This window comes from Simochromis diagramma, unplaced genomic scaffold (assembly GCF_900408965.1).
Source record: "Simochromis diagramma unplaced genomic scaffold, fSimDia1.1 OVJJ01000433.1, whole genome shotgun sequence".
NCBI classification, from domain to species: Eukaryota; Metazoa; Chordata; class Actinopteri; order Cichliformes; family Cichlidae; genus Simochromis; species Simochromis diagramma.
The window spans coordinates 6,218,273-6,235,786 of NW_024387031.1; the positions used below are offsets into that span (position 1 = coordinate 6,218,273).

A 17,514-nucleotide genomic window follows, 5' to 3' on the forward strand; every position below is an offset into this window, starting at 1 on the left:
GATGAAGGCTTTTTCCTCTGGAGTCTGTCTTTGTCAGAGTTTATGGGGTCACGAGGGAAGCCTGATACCAGGAAAAATACCCCCAAAAACATGTTTTTACTTAACTGCCCACTTTCAGCCTTCTTTATAACTTTGCATGTAAAGCTTACAGAATCATGGATAAGGCTTAATTGTTTTTGAAGATGTGTATTCTCATTTCCAAGTAAATTCCCTGAATACCTGTCGCCCTTGTACTACTAGCCGTAAACAACAGCAGCTAATGTTAGCTTAAAAATAGTCCACTAACTGCTAATGCTATCAAACGACTATTTCCCAGCAAAACACAGAGTAAGGACAGGAACTAGCACTGATGTGGCTTCATAGTGTTAGTGAGGAAGCAGGTTAAAGTTAGCTAACTGTTAAGTGATATGTTGGCTAGCAAGTAGTTTTTCTGCTTTGGTTAGTACTAAAATTAGCTAACTCTAGCCAGAAGAAATTGAGTTTTGTCTAATCAGGAATTTTGGCAGTCACAGAGCATTTGAGTCATAAAAAGAGGACAAACTACTAGCTATCCAGCATAGCAAAATGCTGTCTTTAGTAAATGAAGTTTGCTAACTCTCAGACATTGATTGAACTGGTTGTTTTAATTTAAAAATTAGTGAATGCTACAATTTTACCAGCAACATATTCTTGCTGCATTGCTAAATTACAGCTAGCTGGCTAGGCTTAGCTTGCTTCCTAACATTATTGCTATCATAGAGGCACTACCTGATGATTTTTGTTGTCAGTACACTAATACTCAGATATCTGATACATATGTTATTTAAACTAGTATAATTACAGTACATACAGTAGAGTAGCAGCAGGATTTTTCTGATTTTAGACAGAGAACCGTCATCGGTTTATACAGAAGGCAAAGAAATTAAAAATATAGAGCTTAAATGCGTTAAAGTGACAAAAACAGTATATAAATAAATTTTTAACTGATAAAAAAGTTATTAACTCTGAAAGAGCTTTTCTAGTCGTTAATTTTTGTCATTAAACAGTGAAATCCAAACTGTCCGTTAACCAGCTCATCTGCACTGCTCTGCAGCAAACACGTTTCAGGCTTCGGTGTGAATGAGCGCGCAGGATGTGACCTGCATCCGATCTGCTTCCCACGCTGCTGTGGCGAAATGGATAGGGAGAGGGAACGCACCAAGACAAACACCACCCAACACTCAGTCCATTTGTTAAGGCATTATTTTTTTTATTACAGAACAATCCTTACATTTACTCTGAGTGCTCGGCCGCTCCCTGCACTCTGCTACTCCACATGTGTTTCCCATCGCCGCCTCTCCTCGCCCTTGTCCCTGGGCAGCGCTCCATCAGCCGCTCCTGCTGGGAATTGCGTTGGCCCGAAATGGGAAGTTGGGGGAAAGGGAAAGAGGGTGGAGGGTGAGGCGAGAGAGAGGGCGTAATGTGCTACTTGGCACTCTGTTAGCTCTGCTAAGTGAGCTCGTCCCGAGGTCGGTGGGAACTGTGGAGCCTCGGGAGGGGGTCAGAGGTCAGGCTGAGTGCTGCGGGAACATTGGTATTCAATGCATCTTGGATGAGGGTCAATCAGTGGGAGCATGGGGGGGTGAGAGGGGAGAGAAGGGAGACCAGAGGTAAGTAAAAAGCAGGAGTCAGGTGACAGATGAAGGGCAGACCTCGCCTGCAGGGAGGCGAGCTCTTCATAACAGGAGACCAGCAGTGACAGGCGCGATGATGTCACTGCTGAGGTCACAGTGAGGAGGTCAGCAAAATGTAGGGTAATTTGTAGGTTTTCTTACTATGTGAGTTGGCCTTTTGTCAAACCAGTTTTAGACCACCAAACATTTACATTCCTGGGTTAAAAAAAGATATTAGTTTTGTATTCTGTTTGTTTATTCTGAATAATTTTACAAGATCATTATCAAGATCTTCTGTTTGTGGTGGTGATGAATACTGCTTTTCAGTTTCATATCTCTACCTGTCAGTCTGGTTTGCCCTTACAGGGCTTCGACTGTGTTTTTGCATTTGAGAAAAACGAATAAATAAAAACTGCTCACGCTCAGGTGGGCTGAGTCAGAAGGAGGAGGTTGGGGCGGAGAGAGGCTGTACAAAACGTTGTCTTTGGAATTAAAAGACAGATTTCACAGTGAACTCACTACTTTAGTAATTTGTCTGCTGGTTTAGTGGTTCTCGACCAAAGGGTCACCCGATCAATCAAGAAGGTCATGAGATGATTAATGGAGTTAAAACCCGATAACATTTTGTTGTAAACATTTTGAATAATTATATCTACTTCATCCTACACAGTTTAAAGGAGAAGGGGCTAAATGAACATTAATTGAGGCACCGCACCAACTGCTGGGAATCATGCAAAGCTACTGTAGTCACAGAATAACAAATTTGGAGCTGGAAATGCACAGCGTGGGTCCAGTTCAATCAAACTGTGAGAAATTTAGAGTGACAGTTACTCTTGGAAGTCGTCACATCAAGTAAATGTTTTTTTAATTTCACAGTCTTAAAGTAAAGATTCATTTCTTAATTATGAAGTAATGATGAGAGATGATTGATTATCTATCCAAACGCTGAAGTCAGCGTATGGACACATGATGAAGAGTACTTCTTCCTCCTCTTAGGCTATTCCCGTAACTCAAACAGCGTGTCTCCTCGCGGCTACGTGCCGAGCTCCACGCCTCAGCAGTCCAACTACAACACCATCACGTCCACCATGAACGGATACGGGGCGGGGATGACCAACCTGGGTGTACCTGGATCCCCCAGCTTCCTCAACGGCTCCACCGCCAACTCCGCTTACGCAAGTGAGTAATACGCTTAAATATCGCATTAACGAAACCAAACCTCATCCATCCGGGAGGCAGTCAGCAGGAGGGATCATTTACAACTGTGGCTAAAATCAGACGTATTTATGCTCCAAAACACACAGCGCTGTTCCTGATGCTCCAAATACCGATTAAAAAAGAAATCTGTGCTTCCTGCTTAAACCTGCATTAAAGCTATGGACGCTGCTCGTTTATGTTGATGCTCTGCTGCTGGCTGATGTTTGAATTGAACTTGACGGTGGAGTGGCAGTTGAGTCATTAAAACGATTAAGTCCATGTAATGAAGTGATGGGAGTTGAAGCTGTATTGGTCCATGTAGTTGCATGTGAAGGTAGCGGCTTAAGGAGATGTTGGAAGTGTTGGGTGAAGCAATAACGGAGGCTTAAGTATCCAAGTAGCATGAAGAACCAGAAGGAAAAGTTTGAAAACTTTACAGTAAGCACAGGAATTAGAATAACTGAAGTCATTCTCAGCCAAGTAGGGGTTTAGGGTCGGCATATTTAGGTATTTTAAGGGACTCAGGAGCCCCTTAACCACTGAAAGCACCTATGATTATTATGGACTAGCCTGGGAAAATGTTCTCAGCAAGGCCGATGTTTTAATTTTATAAAATTGGATCTGAACCAGAATTTCTTCCCTCACCTTTAGCCCACGTCTCCACCCACTGGTCTGGTTTGCTTTTATCTTGCTGAGAGAGAGAAGAAAAACAACAGCACTAAAAACGTTCCTTCATCTTGTCTTATGCCTCGGTGGAGGCATCATATTTTAATGAAATCCAGAGTAATTATGAGCAGTGATTTGGCTAACAGCTTTAAAATGTTAGTAAAAGGCCAAAGGATCCGTATCAAGCGTGAACGTGACCAAGATACCAAGAGCTGTTGAGTGTTGGTACCTAGCTTGACACCACACTACCCAGTGTACTGGGCTTCGTAGTACTGATGATATACTCTGTATATGGATTCGCGATGCTGAAAATAAAACGACTTGATGGCAGATTGATGATGGCGTTGTGCACAGAGCAATACGAGCAAACAAAAGTGAAGTGTTTCCCGCTGCAGGAGACGAGTTGATGCTTCTGAGTCGGCCGTGTTGTTCGTCAAACTTTACACTCGGCTCTGATTAACATGCCTGGAGTCGGAGCAGCAGCGTAGAAGGCGCAGGTGTGTTTTGGAGACTAAACTCGCCCGCGGGGAGCGCTCCATTGTTTTGGCTTCTGTATCAAAGAGCTCAGCAAGTCTCAGCGAGACTCGTTTAGAAGGTAGTGAGCTCAAAATGCGTCTCCTTGCCAGGTGATGTTGTCGTCCCTGGCGACTAAACAAAAGGTGGGCTCACATCTCGCCTGGCTGAGCTACAGTTTCCCGCCGCCGAGGGTCTGAGTGTTTGTGTGTGCGTGTGTGTGGACTTAACACTGCCACGCATTGTTCACCTCCTCCTTCCCTCCTCTGACTGTCCCCCTGTCCATACTCCTCCTCACCCATCCCCTCCACCTCCTCCACTAACCCCACTAACATCCTCACCGCATCCTTCATGCATTCATGCATTCACGCTTTGGGCCGAATCCATTAATATCAGCTGGAGAAAAAGGAACGGAAAAACAACAAGAAGGAGCCAAGGAGGAGGAAATGTGAGGAGAAAGAAGCAGCGATCCAGGACAGACTGATGCTTGTTGGCATGAAGTGATAAATCACATTTACATTCCCCCGCTTCATTTTACAGTTCCATGTTCAAATGCTGTCCTTGAATCATTACAGACACACTGTGGTCCATAAACTCTGTGGAAGCTCTTAAAGGAACAGCTCAACATTTGGACAGATGCGCTCAAAACTCTGCGTTTCAGAGACGGAAATTAATCCGCTGATGATTATGTATTCAGCACAGAGCTGGAGCCATCTGCTGTTTGTAACTTCAGGGTCGTGTCTGAGATTTTACTGGAAATTTCAGTATTTCACGATGACCTTTGGGGTAGCAACACATCCACTGTTAAGATACATTTCAGAGTCTCGACTGCAGAGATGGCGGCTGATTTCAAAACTGCAGTGGAGAGTCCAGATGTGGTCAGCTTAGCATTAAGTTAAACGTCACATTACGTCATGCTTGTTTGACAGAGTGCACTTTTAGTCGTCCGACCACATTAACGTCACGTCCTCACGATTTTCCCGGAAAGCTTCTCAACTCTAAAGTCACATCTTCAGTTTAAAGACTACTTTAGAGATTCAGAGGAACGAAATACTCAAATGAGTAAATCAGGAGGAGGTGACTTTAAAGAGCCGGAGATGAGCAAAATATTAAAAATGTAATAAAAATTAAAAGGAGAAAGCACCTTAGCAGCAAATACATGTGACAAGTCTCCTGAAGTAGACGTGACTGAAGGCTTCAGGAGTTTACTTTAACTCGTACTTTGGCTCTGTTTGGTTTAAACGCCGGGTCTGCTCAGGTTGTTTCCGGAAAACTTCCAAAGAACAGATGTCAAGCTCAAGTCATCACTGATGGACAGCTCCGGCTCTGCACTGACCACCGATAGATGATGATCAATAAGAGCGTCTCTGAAAATGTTGAACTGTTCCTTTAATCGGGAGTCAGCTGTAGAAGCAGCAGGAAAATTCAAAGCTGTTCGCCTAAAGACACACGAAGAGTAAATGAGTGGGTGATTTATTAAAAAGGAAAAAAGTCAATTTACCGCATGATGTTAGACACCTGCCTTCTCACACACACACACACACACACACACACACACACACACACACACACACACACACACACCTGTGCAGCGTGCGCGGATGAAGCTGCTGCTGCTGCTCTCAGGTTGGTTTATTCCAAACAAGTCCTTCAAGTTATGGATCAACTTTGCCAGATGTGCAGCTGTTTGTGCTCGGAGCATGTTTGTTCCTGCAGACCTCGGCCCGATCTGAGGCAGGGACCCATTCTTCCTCCTCCTCACCCTCCTCTTCATCATCCTCCTCCTCCTCCCTGCATGATTCGCCTCATCTCCGTCCGATCGCTCACCTCCTGTCTGTCTGCCTGCTCGTTACCGTCACGTCCTCCTTCTGTAGGACCCCCTCCCCACACCTTCCTACTCCTCCTTCCCTTGTCTTCCTCACCTCCTCCTCCTCTTCGTCTACTCCCATAGGCCCTTATTCATTCTCTCCTGTCCATATGGTTTCTGCAGTCAAACAGAAGAGCGCCTTCGCCCCTGTCGTGCGGCCACAGACCTCCCCGCCCCCCACCTGCACCACCACCAATGGCAGCAACCTCCAGGGTGAGCATCCCACCCCCCCCGTCCCGCCTGTCAGCACCCCCGCCCCCTGCTGTCCTCCTGCTCGTGTCCCATCAGGACACGCAGGTGGATGTCCACGCGGCGCCGCTGTATGAGAAGGACTCTTTCTGTGTTGCGTGTTGATTCCTGCTTTCACATACTTGGAGGTCAAAGTTGATCCATAACTTCTGGCATTTTGGGGAATTTGGACCTTAAACTTGAGCATTTTTCTTTTATAGTTAATACCGCTGCAAATTTCACCCTGCAAAGTATTTTCCCCCATAACCGAGTCCTATTCTTTAGCTTTTATTTGGCTCAGTGAAGTCCAAGAATCCGTCGTAGATCTGTCTTTATTTCAACATCATCTCTCAGCTTTATCCAAATATTTTTACAACGCAGGCATTTAACTGATTTTATTTAACCTTTCAGCGCTTCACAGAAAGACTTTAACAGCAAATGCATATTTTGTGCGAGTGTGTTAAATGAACCCTAATTATTCCAGAGATCTGTTTACACGAGACGTATCTTAAATCTTTTCGATGTGCCTCTCAGGAAGGCGTTTTTATTTAAAACTGGAGGTTTTTTTCACTCTTCATGAAAAAACATATTTTAGGTCTTGTAATATCCACAGTTATAATCACCAAGACGTTTTAAATATTTCTGAGTGGGCAGCTTGAACAGTAAAAAACTTTCATGATAAAACATTGTTATGTTAAAGTACAGTAAAGTAGAATTTTAGAAAAACTGAGGCTGCATCCGAATTTTGAATTCGCCTCACAGCATCAACAGCGTGCACCTTTATCTCCTGTTTTGATATCAAACTGTGCGCCATGTTTGTGGGTTTTTGATTGGCTAACATTTCTTCACAGTTAGGCAGAAGTGGCAAACGTAAAGATAGTCTGTACTTAAGTAGAAAAAAAGATACTAGTGTTAAAAAGTACTCCAGTAAAAGTAAAAAAGTAGCGGCTCTGAAATGTACTCAGAGTAAAAAGTAACTCTTTGGAGGACGTTTCTATATTTGTGGAAAGCTAATTGAACCTTGTGCTGTTTTAACATAATAATAACATAATGTCAGTAGATGGGAGTACAGACTTTATTTCATTCAAACATTTTAATTCTCACGAATATTCTCAGCTTGAATCACATCAGCAGAACATGAAGAGAAAAATAAGGAAACCAAACATAGCTCTGTGTCCTGTTGCTACATTGTAGAGGGCGACAGTCAGGGGTTAAAGTGGATTCAGCAGGTGGAGCAACCCTAAAACTGTCTGTAATGGCTCAGCGTGGGGGAAAGATTCATAACTCACAATAATTTCTATTCAGAGCTTGAATCGATTTTCTGATTTAAATCCATCACAGTACAACAAACTAACCTGTTTATCCTGCACTAACCTGCAGAGGATTTTCATGCAGCCTTTAAATAACAGTCTCCCTCAGTTTGTTTTGCATGTCTCACAATATGAAACAACATAATATCACATGTACAGACCCAATATGTGATTTAAAAATATGAGGACTTACTTGTGAGCTTTAAATGAGCAGTCCTTTCTTTAAATCTAAGCTCTCGCCTTCCTCTCCTGTCCTGCCTTTTTTATCTTTCTCCATCTCTGAGTGAAGTTAGCTCTCAAAACAAGGAGAAACAGTTTTGCTTCTATCGTCTGTTTTTATGCAACATCTCCTGGTGATTAATAAACGAACAGGAGTGACTCTCATGTGTTTCTGTTTAGGCTCAAATTGGTTTGATGTTGGGAAGGCAGCAGTGACGTGAAATAAAAACGCTCAAAAGCTTGTTTTGAAAATGTGAGGAAGAAAGCACAGGTATCTGTTTATAAATGTAGGGAGTAAAAGAAAAAAACTACACAGGTAAAGTACAGATAGCTGGAAATTCTACTTAAGTACATTAACGAAGTATTTGTACTTTGTTACTTCCCACCTCTGCAGTTGGGCAGCGCTTTGCATTTTCACGACAGATGGAGACATTTTTCCAATCAAACTGAAAAATCCAGTGTATGCGTGGACGTAGCCTGAAATGCTCAGCGAGCATCACGAAACATGAGATCTGACTCATTTTGTGTTGTTTCAGCCATGGCAGGTCTCATCGTGCCCCCCATGTGAGGAGGACTCTCAGCCAGGTACCGTCAGACTCCCCACAACCCTCCCCCAGCCTGAAACGCCACAACAACGTCCTTCCCATCATCCTTTAGACCGACCCGTCTGACCCAGAGTCCGAACCCGAAGAACTTCAACAATTCAGTCACCATCAGCCGAGGACGTCGCTTCTTCCTGCAGCCGTTGCAGACACCACCGGCAGGCGTTTACGAACCCGGAACAGGAAACGTCTGCAGTGGCTGCGGGCGGAGGCAGCGCTCGCTCAGCGTGAACTGTGGGTGGATGAAAGGTGTCTGCAGTACTGCATGTTGTGCTGAGATATTAAACAGGTTACTTTGACTTGAGAAGTCTGTGGAGGCTGAACAGATCTCAGATCAGTTCGAACCACTGTGAGACAGGAAGTAGGCGTGTCCACTGGGAGCATCTGTTCTAAGCTAATCATCATATCGTGAAAAAAAAAAAATCAGCCGAGTGGATGGTGACATCTTCAAATACCTCGCTTTGTTCAAACTGAAAATGCTGGTGATTACTGTAAAAAAATAATAAATAAAAATCACCAAATCTCTGTTAATTTTTAGCTAAAAAATCCTTGTAATGTTATCCAGGCAGCTCAGTTTGACCCCCTCCCCGAAAAGCTTACTTTTCTTCTGATTGGCTGTCTTTTGGAAGCCTACAGAGGGGCAGCACCAAGTGCTTTTTAGCTAATCTAAACAAATTAGCGGGTAATTTGCCAGTAAACAGTAACCCTACCTCATCTAAAACTTTGGTCAACACAATATAAAAATATTTTTAAAATATAAAGAAAAGCAGAAAAGAGCTTCTCTGTTTTCAGCTGCAGATCTGATTGGTTCTCACTAGAACAAAAGCTCTCGGTGGACACTGACCCTGAGTCGGACCGAGTCCGGAAATCAGGAAGTAATCATTTTTCAAACTTGGAAGAACCGTCAGACGGTTTTCAATCAGAAACCCCCAACAAGCCCCTCCCCCAGGACCAGAGTCCTTAAAGCCCCCCGATGAATCTCACGTCTCAGCGCGTTTTACTTTCTGTACCATAGCTTTTAACAATGTTTGTGTCTCATAATCTAAAAAGGAGGAAAGTGCAGTAATTTTGTAAGCTAAGGAAAGAATGAAGCATCCTGCCGAAGAGAGACGAGCAAATGTTCCACTAACATTTGTCCGTAACACGTCGAGGCAGCCCAGCGTTTTCAGCTTTTCTTTTTCTTTTCTTTTGGATGTCTCATTTTGAAATCCAGTACAATAGTTCTGTTTTGCGGGTGTGTCGAGTGGTAGATTTTAACCAGAAAAAGCTTGCAGCAGTTTTAATCACATTTAGGTACCAGATTTTCTTGTTATTCTTCTGATTGTGCTTATTTTATATGTATTTATAAAGTATGTTTTGGGGAGTTCTTTTGTGATTTAGGCCTGAATGATAGTCTCAAATATATATGTAAACACATTTGATGTCTTAATACCTTTTAGATATTGTAAAAAGAGTGAACAAGTGGGAAGAATTAACCCTTTTGTAAAACAAAACAAAAAAAAACTCACGACACGGTCACCCTGTTTTTGAAAGCAGGACGTAAAACGACGCTTTCATCACTTTTGTATAAAAACGCTTTTCCGATATTTAACTTTTTGTAAACAGCATCGTTTGTTTCCCCTGGTTCTTCTCGTCTTTTGTGTATTATTGTGAAATGTATAATCATGGTTATTTCTTAATGCACTATTTTTTTTTTGTTGGGGCACTTAATAAGAGCAATGTATCTTAGCAAAAAAGAAAAAAGCTAAAAGTGGAAAAAAAAAGAAAAAAGATGAAAGCTAGAGCGATATGCACCAATATGTTTTTTTTTCTCCTGCCATCCTGAAATGGCAAAAATCCTCGTCATGTGAAATTTTTATATCTCAGAGACTTATAATGTCATAATATCCCAGCACTCGTTTTTTGAGGGGGGCGGTTTGGTGTTTAGAAGTCAGCATTTTATCCATCTGAATATTCGACCTGACCCTCGTCTTTGTGTTGGATTTTTTTTGCTGATATTGACTGTACGGTTTCAAAACACGGCGAAGAGTTTCAAACCAAGTTTTTTAGGGTCACCGATCTCAAGGAAACGTCCATCGATGTTGGTGTTGTTGCCGATGGTGCTGTTCTCGTCGTTGCACACAATCTGGATCATTTACTTATGCAACTGCTCTCCTGTACTGAAATGCAAGCTCATCGCCCGCGCTGCTGTGGCAAAAGTTCAAAAAAATGTAAAGAACCAAGACTTGAGTTTGATGCCTTACGACCGACCACGCTTAAAAACAAAGTCTTTCTTTTTTCCGACAAAGTTTTGGTTCCACAGCAATTATCAAAGGTTACTTTTGTTTGCTTTCTTGATTTGATGTCTTTGTTCCTCAGGTTTCCCCCTGAAATATACAAAAGATGCTCAACTGTAGAAGTTAACCGTCAGATACTGATGGCTGAGAAGTGTTAAAACTGCCAAATTACAAAGTGTAGAAGTTTATTCCTTCACCAAAGAGAAGAAAAACTGGAGACTGGAGTCGTTTTGTGATTTAACATCTGTTAACTACAAGAAATTACCCCAATAGAAAAGTAGAACTACGAGATCTTTGTGTCAAATGTGATCAAAACACTGAAAATTCAGCTTGGTCTCATGGCAAAAAGTGAAATTGCTGAAAAAATTCTTACTTTTTGGAGAATATGGACATGAAATATCACGTTTGTGTTTACAGCAAATATGACTTTGAAGTTAATTCATTCGCATAAACATGCAAGTTTTGGATGGGGGCTTTGAAAATGTGGCCCCCATTTTTAGATTATTATTTGTTTAGTAAAATGTATTAAAATACAACTAAAGTGTAAAGGAAATACCAAAGAACGTAAACTTCTATCGAGGAAAAGGCTTATGTCAAATACATACTTAAATCTGGAAAAATGTCACTTTGTGTACGTGAACACAACATGTTAGATATAACTGTCTTCGTGTCAGTGAACAAAGGAGAAAAATAAGGTTCTTCAGCATGAATCAGTAGATTCAATCTGGGGAATATTTCAGAGAGATCCAGGAGACTGTGAGATGAATAATTTGGCATAAAGATCTGGAATCTTTGGATTGTGATAAACGAAAAAATTTCAAATTTACGACATTTTTTTCCCCAATTCAAAACACTGACAGTGTGACTTTTCTTCCATGATCATGTGACTAGAAGGAGCATAAATTTGATATCTATCGGCTTGTATTACGATTATAAAATTAGCATTACAAATTTACACCAAAAACAAAGTTGAAAAAAATAAAATCAGTTTCATATTGTTTAAATACTGCATCTTATTTTACAGAGACACGATTTGTCTTTACATTTAACAAGTTCTCGGAATAAAGTAATAAAAACTGTAAAGCTCTCCAGTTTTTCCTTTTCGGTGTGTTTGCGTAGTTTAAGGATGGTAGAAGAAACATTTTTTTTCAAACTGCTTGAACCTACCTGAACCTTCAGACTTACACAAATTTTATTTGTATTTCTTTGAATGTTAAAAGCAGAGTTGATGCAGGAATCTGAAGTCCAAATGATTAAACATCTGACTTTATGCAAATCCAGCAGTTTCTGCACAGTGTCACCCGGATGCTGTCACGTTAGCTTTTTGGTGGTATCTGTTCAGCGTCTTTGGGAAAGACCCTTTATCAGTGATACTAATGAAGCCCAGCCTGCAGAGCCAACCTCCCTGATCAGTCCCCTCCAACAGCTCGCAGCTTTTCTTTCTCTTTTTGTCAGTCGCAGCGAGCTCGCTTCCCACCGTCTGGGTTTTAAACTGAAAAATAGACTTTTTTATGTTTTACTTCAATGTGAAAGAGGGCAGAGGCACTGCATTTTTGTGAAATATTAAATATATCATCAAAGTATATCAAAGCACAATGTTTAATTAGTTGTCTTTAGGATACAAACAGGGGTGTCACCCCCAGGTTTTTTCTTTTTCTGTCTCTGGCCATGCTGTAAATAAATGCATGTCTTCTGTTTTTTGGTTTGTTTGGTTTTTTTCTCTGTGATCCAGTGCTTTTTGTACAGAAACAATCTAATAAAGATTACATTTGGCTCGAAGCTCTCAAACTTACGCTGATGTTCAAATAAGAAAAGGGGGGGGGGGGGAAACTAATTATGGAGGCAGCACACACAAGTACCAGTAAAGAGTTAATGTTTACACACTTCACGAAGAACCTGGATCTGCTCTCAAAATGATTTAATCAAAATTAAAAGTTTTCAAATTGCAAATGAAACTGTTCAAGACAGAGAAAGCAGACGTGTTAATTCACATCAGATAGATTTAAAAACAGGAGTTGTTTTTTTATTAAAAAACAAACAAACAAACAAACGTATATACTTTTATTATAAATAATTATGAAAAATATATATTAGAAATATAAAAACCTTGATTTCTTTTTATTAAAACTTTTAAGACAGCACATATTCTGGAGTCCAGCAGCACTGCTTTGCAAGTTGGACGTTTTTACAGCAACATCATTTAAAACAGGTAAGACAAATTTAAGAAAAATCTAAAGATTTGGAATAGTCACATTTGTTATTTAATGAGAAATTAACTGCGTCTATCTCACACACACATACACATACTGGGGTGTCTGCATCCAGTAAGGGTCCTGGGCTAGACCAAGCTGACATGAGTGAGAGAGATCAACAAGGTCAGGTGTTGAGGAACCAGGCACTGATTTGAAGTGGGCTACTTCTTGGCATGTTAATTTTAATGGCCCCTTTTATGTTCATTGCCCCTTGGGGATAAATAAAATCTTTCTGATTCTGATTCTGAGTAACCCAAGTAGAGAAGGGGGGGCAGCCCACCCAAGATTGGGGACCAAGTTTAATGTATTAGTTAAATCTTAAATAAGATAGACCTTTTTTTTTAAAAGTAAGTCTTTTGATGTCTGAATCTACAGTTTAAAAAAAAAAAATTGACATAGTGTATTAACACAATTGATCTAAAATCTGACACAAAACATGAAATCTGAGTAAAAAAAGTAACGACCACAAACATGTTTAACAATTCGTTTTCATAGCTGGAAATGCAAATATAAACTGCCAATTTTAAAAAACCTATGCAAAAGTTTTGCAAACAACAAAGTTATATGCAGCTATTTACCTAAAAATGCAGTCAAGGTTTTTTTTGTTTTTTATAACCATTTCAAACTATTTACAGACCAATCAGGAGTTCTGCATCAAATAAGGTGCCACACAAATTATTTGTGTCACTCCAAGACAGCTTCTACCGTCAGTGTGTTGAAAAATAGTAACCGCACCGCATTTTCTTGTTAGAAACTGTAACAGTGTGCTGAAGTACCCTCAGAAGAGCCACAGACAGTGATCTGCTGGACAGCATACCACAGGGAGTTCGTAGGAACAGCTAAGATACTGTGCAGGACCCTCAAGCTCCCTGTCCGCTTAAAGCTTTTCAAGATATATATTGTACATACACGATGACATTAGTGCATTAAAGAACGATAGAAGAGAGGGGACAGAAAGTCATGCCCAAGCAGATTTTATCTCTCATTAAAACTCAGGTAAGTAACTCAGGTAGATATTGACAGGAAAAAAATCTCCAGAGCAGCTATATCCACTGAAATCAGCTTGGAAAAAAAGAAAAATACACACGCACATCACCAAAAGTTTTCTTCCAGCAGGAATACTCTCCAAACGGCCTCCAAAGACTTTGGTTAATGATGAAACTGTCGGCGGGGAATGATGAACACGGAGCTCTGATTGACGTTTTGAGTTGAACTGATGCGAATCAATCACCGCAGCTCGGAGCCAAAGCAGTCAGAGAAAGAACCGTGCAGCAGGTAAAAACATCAGCCGGGATAAAAAGAGAAATACGACCGAGGATGAAGTGAAGGTTTGTATGGACGGCATGATTCAGGAGGTTTCTGTCGACAGTCAGGAGTCCTTCTGGAAATGCGCCCTCAGAGATTTACTCGGGCCCTGAAGCTACAGGTCCAGTCCTAAAATTAATTATGCAGTTTTTATTGTGCTTTCATCTGTTTCCACGAAAAGCTGCAGGAGTTTGATGCTTCAGCATCAAAGATAAAACCCAACCTAACCAAGTGGTTTCATACACAGAATAAAAGTACACATAGCCAGTCGTTCCCAAATGATGTGCGGTAGGTCATTTGGGTTTTGTCCCGACCGTAAAAACCACAGGACAAAAGAAGTAAATCATGATTCCTACACGCAAGAGAACCCTGTGCACTGTGGCTTGGCTTTTACAGAGGCAGATTCTACACTCTAGAAAAATTCTACACATCTTTTTGAACAGTTGACACATCAAAGGTCCTGATGGAGCGTCATAACAACAATATTAAAAGTTCAATGTGGTTTTAGGCCAATCCCAATGACTATTCTGATTGCAAAAACAAGTCTGATTATAGAAGGAAAGTTTCCTGCTGCTCACTTGATGCAGAACCTCAGGAATAAACATTGTTGATGAATTTATAGCCTAATTCCCTAGTTTAAAATGTTAGTGAAGACAACATGACATTCCTTTTGTAAATTATGGTCCAATTAGACTGAAAGGGGACATGCAGAGTATTTTTTAATTAACTTGTGATTTAACTGACTTGTGCTCGCTAATAAGCGAGCAGTCCTCCTCAGTTTCTGTCACCCCATTACATCTGATTTCAAAAAACCAAGATGGTGAGTTTCCCAAAGTTATTTTGTCTTCAGGAACAATCTTTGTCTTCTCGACCATCAACCTTTTCTCCAGAAAGCATTTGGCTTGTCCATGTAGGCCACTGCAAATTTCAACTGAGCTTTGAGGGTGTTGATTTTGTCGCAGTGCCTTCTTTCTTGGTTGGAACCTCTTAGTCCATGGCAACTGTGGACAGTGACACTGGTGTTGATGGCAGGCTTGAGCTCTAGTGGTTCCTGGGTTGTTCCTGGACTTCCTAACCAATTTCCTTTCATCTGAAGGTAACAGTTTAGGACTTCTTCGAGGCCTTAGCAGAGTGGTGACATATTCAAATAAGGTATACTTACATATCATTGCTTAAACTGCTGAATCTGCAGTTATTTAGAAATGACTCCATGAAGCTTCTACCTCCCAAAAGTCCCAAAGTGCTGACCTCAACCCTATTAAACCAAACATGGGCTGAACCAACCATTTTAAATGAACTCTACCAATACTGCCAAGAAGAGTGGGTCAAATTAAATTTAAATCTGTATGTGTACATTTTAACCTTTCTGAATTAGAGAAAATCAAAAATAAATCCAAACTTGTGCACCCAACTGTTTTAAACACACTGTACAATCGTTCCACCTTAAAAAAAAATACAGGTCAAAGAAATCATTACTACTATCATGAACATGCCAAAGCAACACGTGGCAATGCTGGACGATCAGAAGCCTACAAATATAAAACACAGTCTGATACCTTCTTATCCAAACGTAAAGGCAGCAAGTTTCTAAAAATCTAAAAGGAGTTGTTTTTTTTTTTTTTAAAAAAAAGCTCATTTTTAAGTTAATCTAAAACAGCGTTTGAAAAAGTTGTACTTTTCAAAAGAGCCATATGACCCAAAATGAGGGACTGTGACTGTAACCTGAGCAGTAAATGTTCACAGAGGCTAACACAGCTGTTTTCCCATATACTTCTATAGTGCTGAAGTCTTTTTACAGCCACAGGTATCACAGTCTGGTGCCTGCAGATAAAAATGTAGTGTTTCTGGATCTTTATCAAATGTTACGTATTCCTCACATCATACTGCTCCTCCTCAACATATCTTTGCACCCTTTCTTTCTCTGTATGATGGTAATCTCTGACACTGTTACTTTTTCTGTGGTATGAATTAGTAAACCCATTCTCAGGGAGTAAACGTCCCAACCATAAACGTTACTAAGAAAATCAAATCAAATTCAAAAAGTCAGCTGAGTCCAGGGACCCACTAACAATAGATGATAACACACCAGAAACGACAGCCTCTCGGCCTCTCTGTCTGTCTCTTGACGGTCAAAGGAAACCCAAAAAAGAAATGTTCCTCACAGAGCGATTGGTGATTTTAAAGTTTGAAGGCTGGCGGTGGGTTTATCAGGCCCACATTCCCGAACAGGACATCTGCTTTCCTTCATGGGGGACCAGAACAGTCCTATATCAGAGCAGTGCAGGGGGTGGTGGAAGCCTGCTGAGGCTCTGTTACAGGGACTATTAACTTTATCTCCGGCGTCAGCATTGATGAGAGCTTAATACACAGAGCTCATTGGTGAAAAGTGGTGCCCGAGGCACCCCAAGAAAAACCCTGACCTCCCTGAGTCCGCACATCGCTGGCCAAACACCAAGCAACAGCTGCCAGACTTGAATGCCAAGCTGTAAGAGCTTTGGACACATTTTGATGGATATGTTGATCAGAAACGCTCAGTCAGGACTTCTGAACACATTCACTGAGAAAATTAAGTTTACTTCCACTACAGAAAGAACAGATGAAGGCAGAACAAAGCTGTGGCATTAAACCCAAAATCCTTCATATGTTTTTTTTGTCTGACTCGGCCAGTTATCCGTCTAGATCATTTGGGTGCGAGTTTCCCAGTTTTGGATGTTTCTGTTAAATATAATGTAATTAAATCGCACTCATCTTATTGTGCTCAGAGAACAGAAAATACACTGAAAAACGCAACAGCATGTTTGCAATTTCTCTGTCCACAAATTTTGGACCCACTTACTCAAAAGCATTCGTCAACTCACAAAACATTGGCCCACAGACATCTAAAATGTGTCTGTATTAACACAAAGTTAATATCTGAATATGTGGCACTGGATTCTTTTTGTGGGATTATTTGGTTTAAGGGATCTTTTTTTTCTTTAGATTAGCTAGCTATCTATTAGCTATGTTGTATAAAAAGAAAAAAAGATCATATTATTCATTCACTAGCTTTAAGTAACATCATCAGCAAACATTAACTAATCATCACCGTATTCAGGCTAGTCAAGTTACAATGACATAACTATCTAAATTAAATGTCAGTATAAATGCTAGTTAGCTAGCTTACTAAGCTAGCTTACCTATTGTGATCCTTGATAACTAATATGTACTTAGCTAGCTGTACCTGCTACAAAACATATATTTGACATTAGTATCATTGCTTCAGTATGTACACTGATACTCAGGTATGCAGTAGTACTCAGCTGGATAAAATACATGACGTACAGACGAGCAGTTAGCTAGCATTGGCCAAAATGGAGATGAGACATACACGCAGTTTGAGCAATAGTTCACATTAACGGCCACAGGTGTCGTTAATAACAGCTGCTTTTTTAAGTCACTGCTGCTTCAG

General features: G+C 40.8%; 1 protein-coding gene across 3 annotated transcripts in view; it reads left to right on the plus strand.

Annotated features, from left to right (window-relative positions):
- Positions 1–12,288, plus strand: part of LOC120740560 (transcription factor COE3-like) — a 142,759-nt gene extending 130,471 nt beyond the window's left edge. For 2 of the 3 annotated variants that reach the window (XM_040043009.1, XM_040043010.1), the window contains exons 14-16: positions 2,628–2,810; positions 5,998–6,087; positions 8,168–12,288. In XM_040043009.1, the coding sequence (XP_039898943.1) occupies positions 2,628–2,810; positions 5,998–6,087; positions 8,168–8,199 (305 nt within the window). In that variant the 3' untranslated portion in view covers positions 8,200–12,288. The remainder of the gene's footprint in view (positions 1–2,627; positions 2,811–5,997; positions 6,088–8,167) is intronic. The other variant, XM_040043011.1, reaches the window with a different exon arrangement.
- Positions 12,289–17,514: the final 5,226 nt, after the last annotated feature.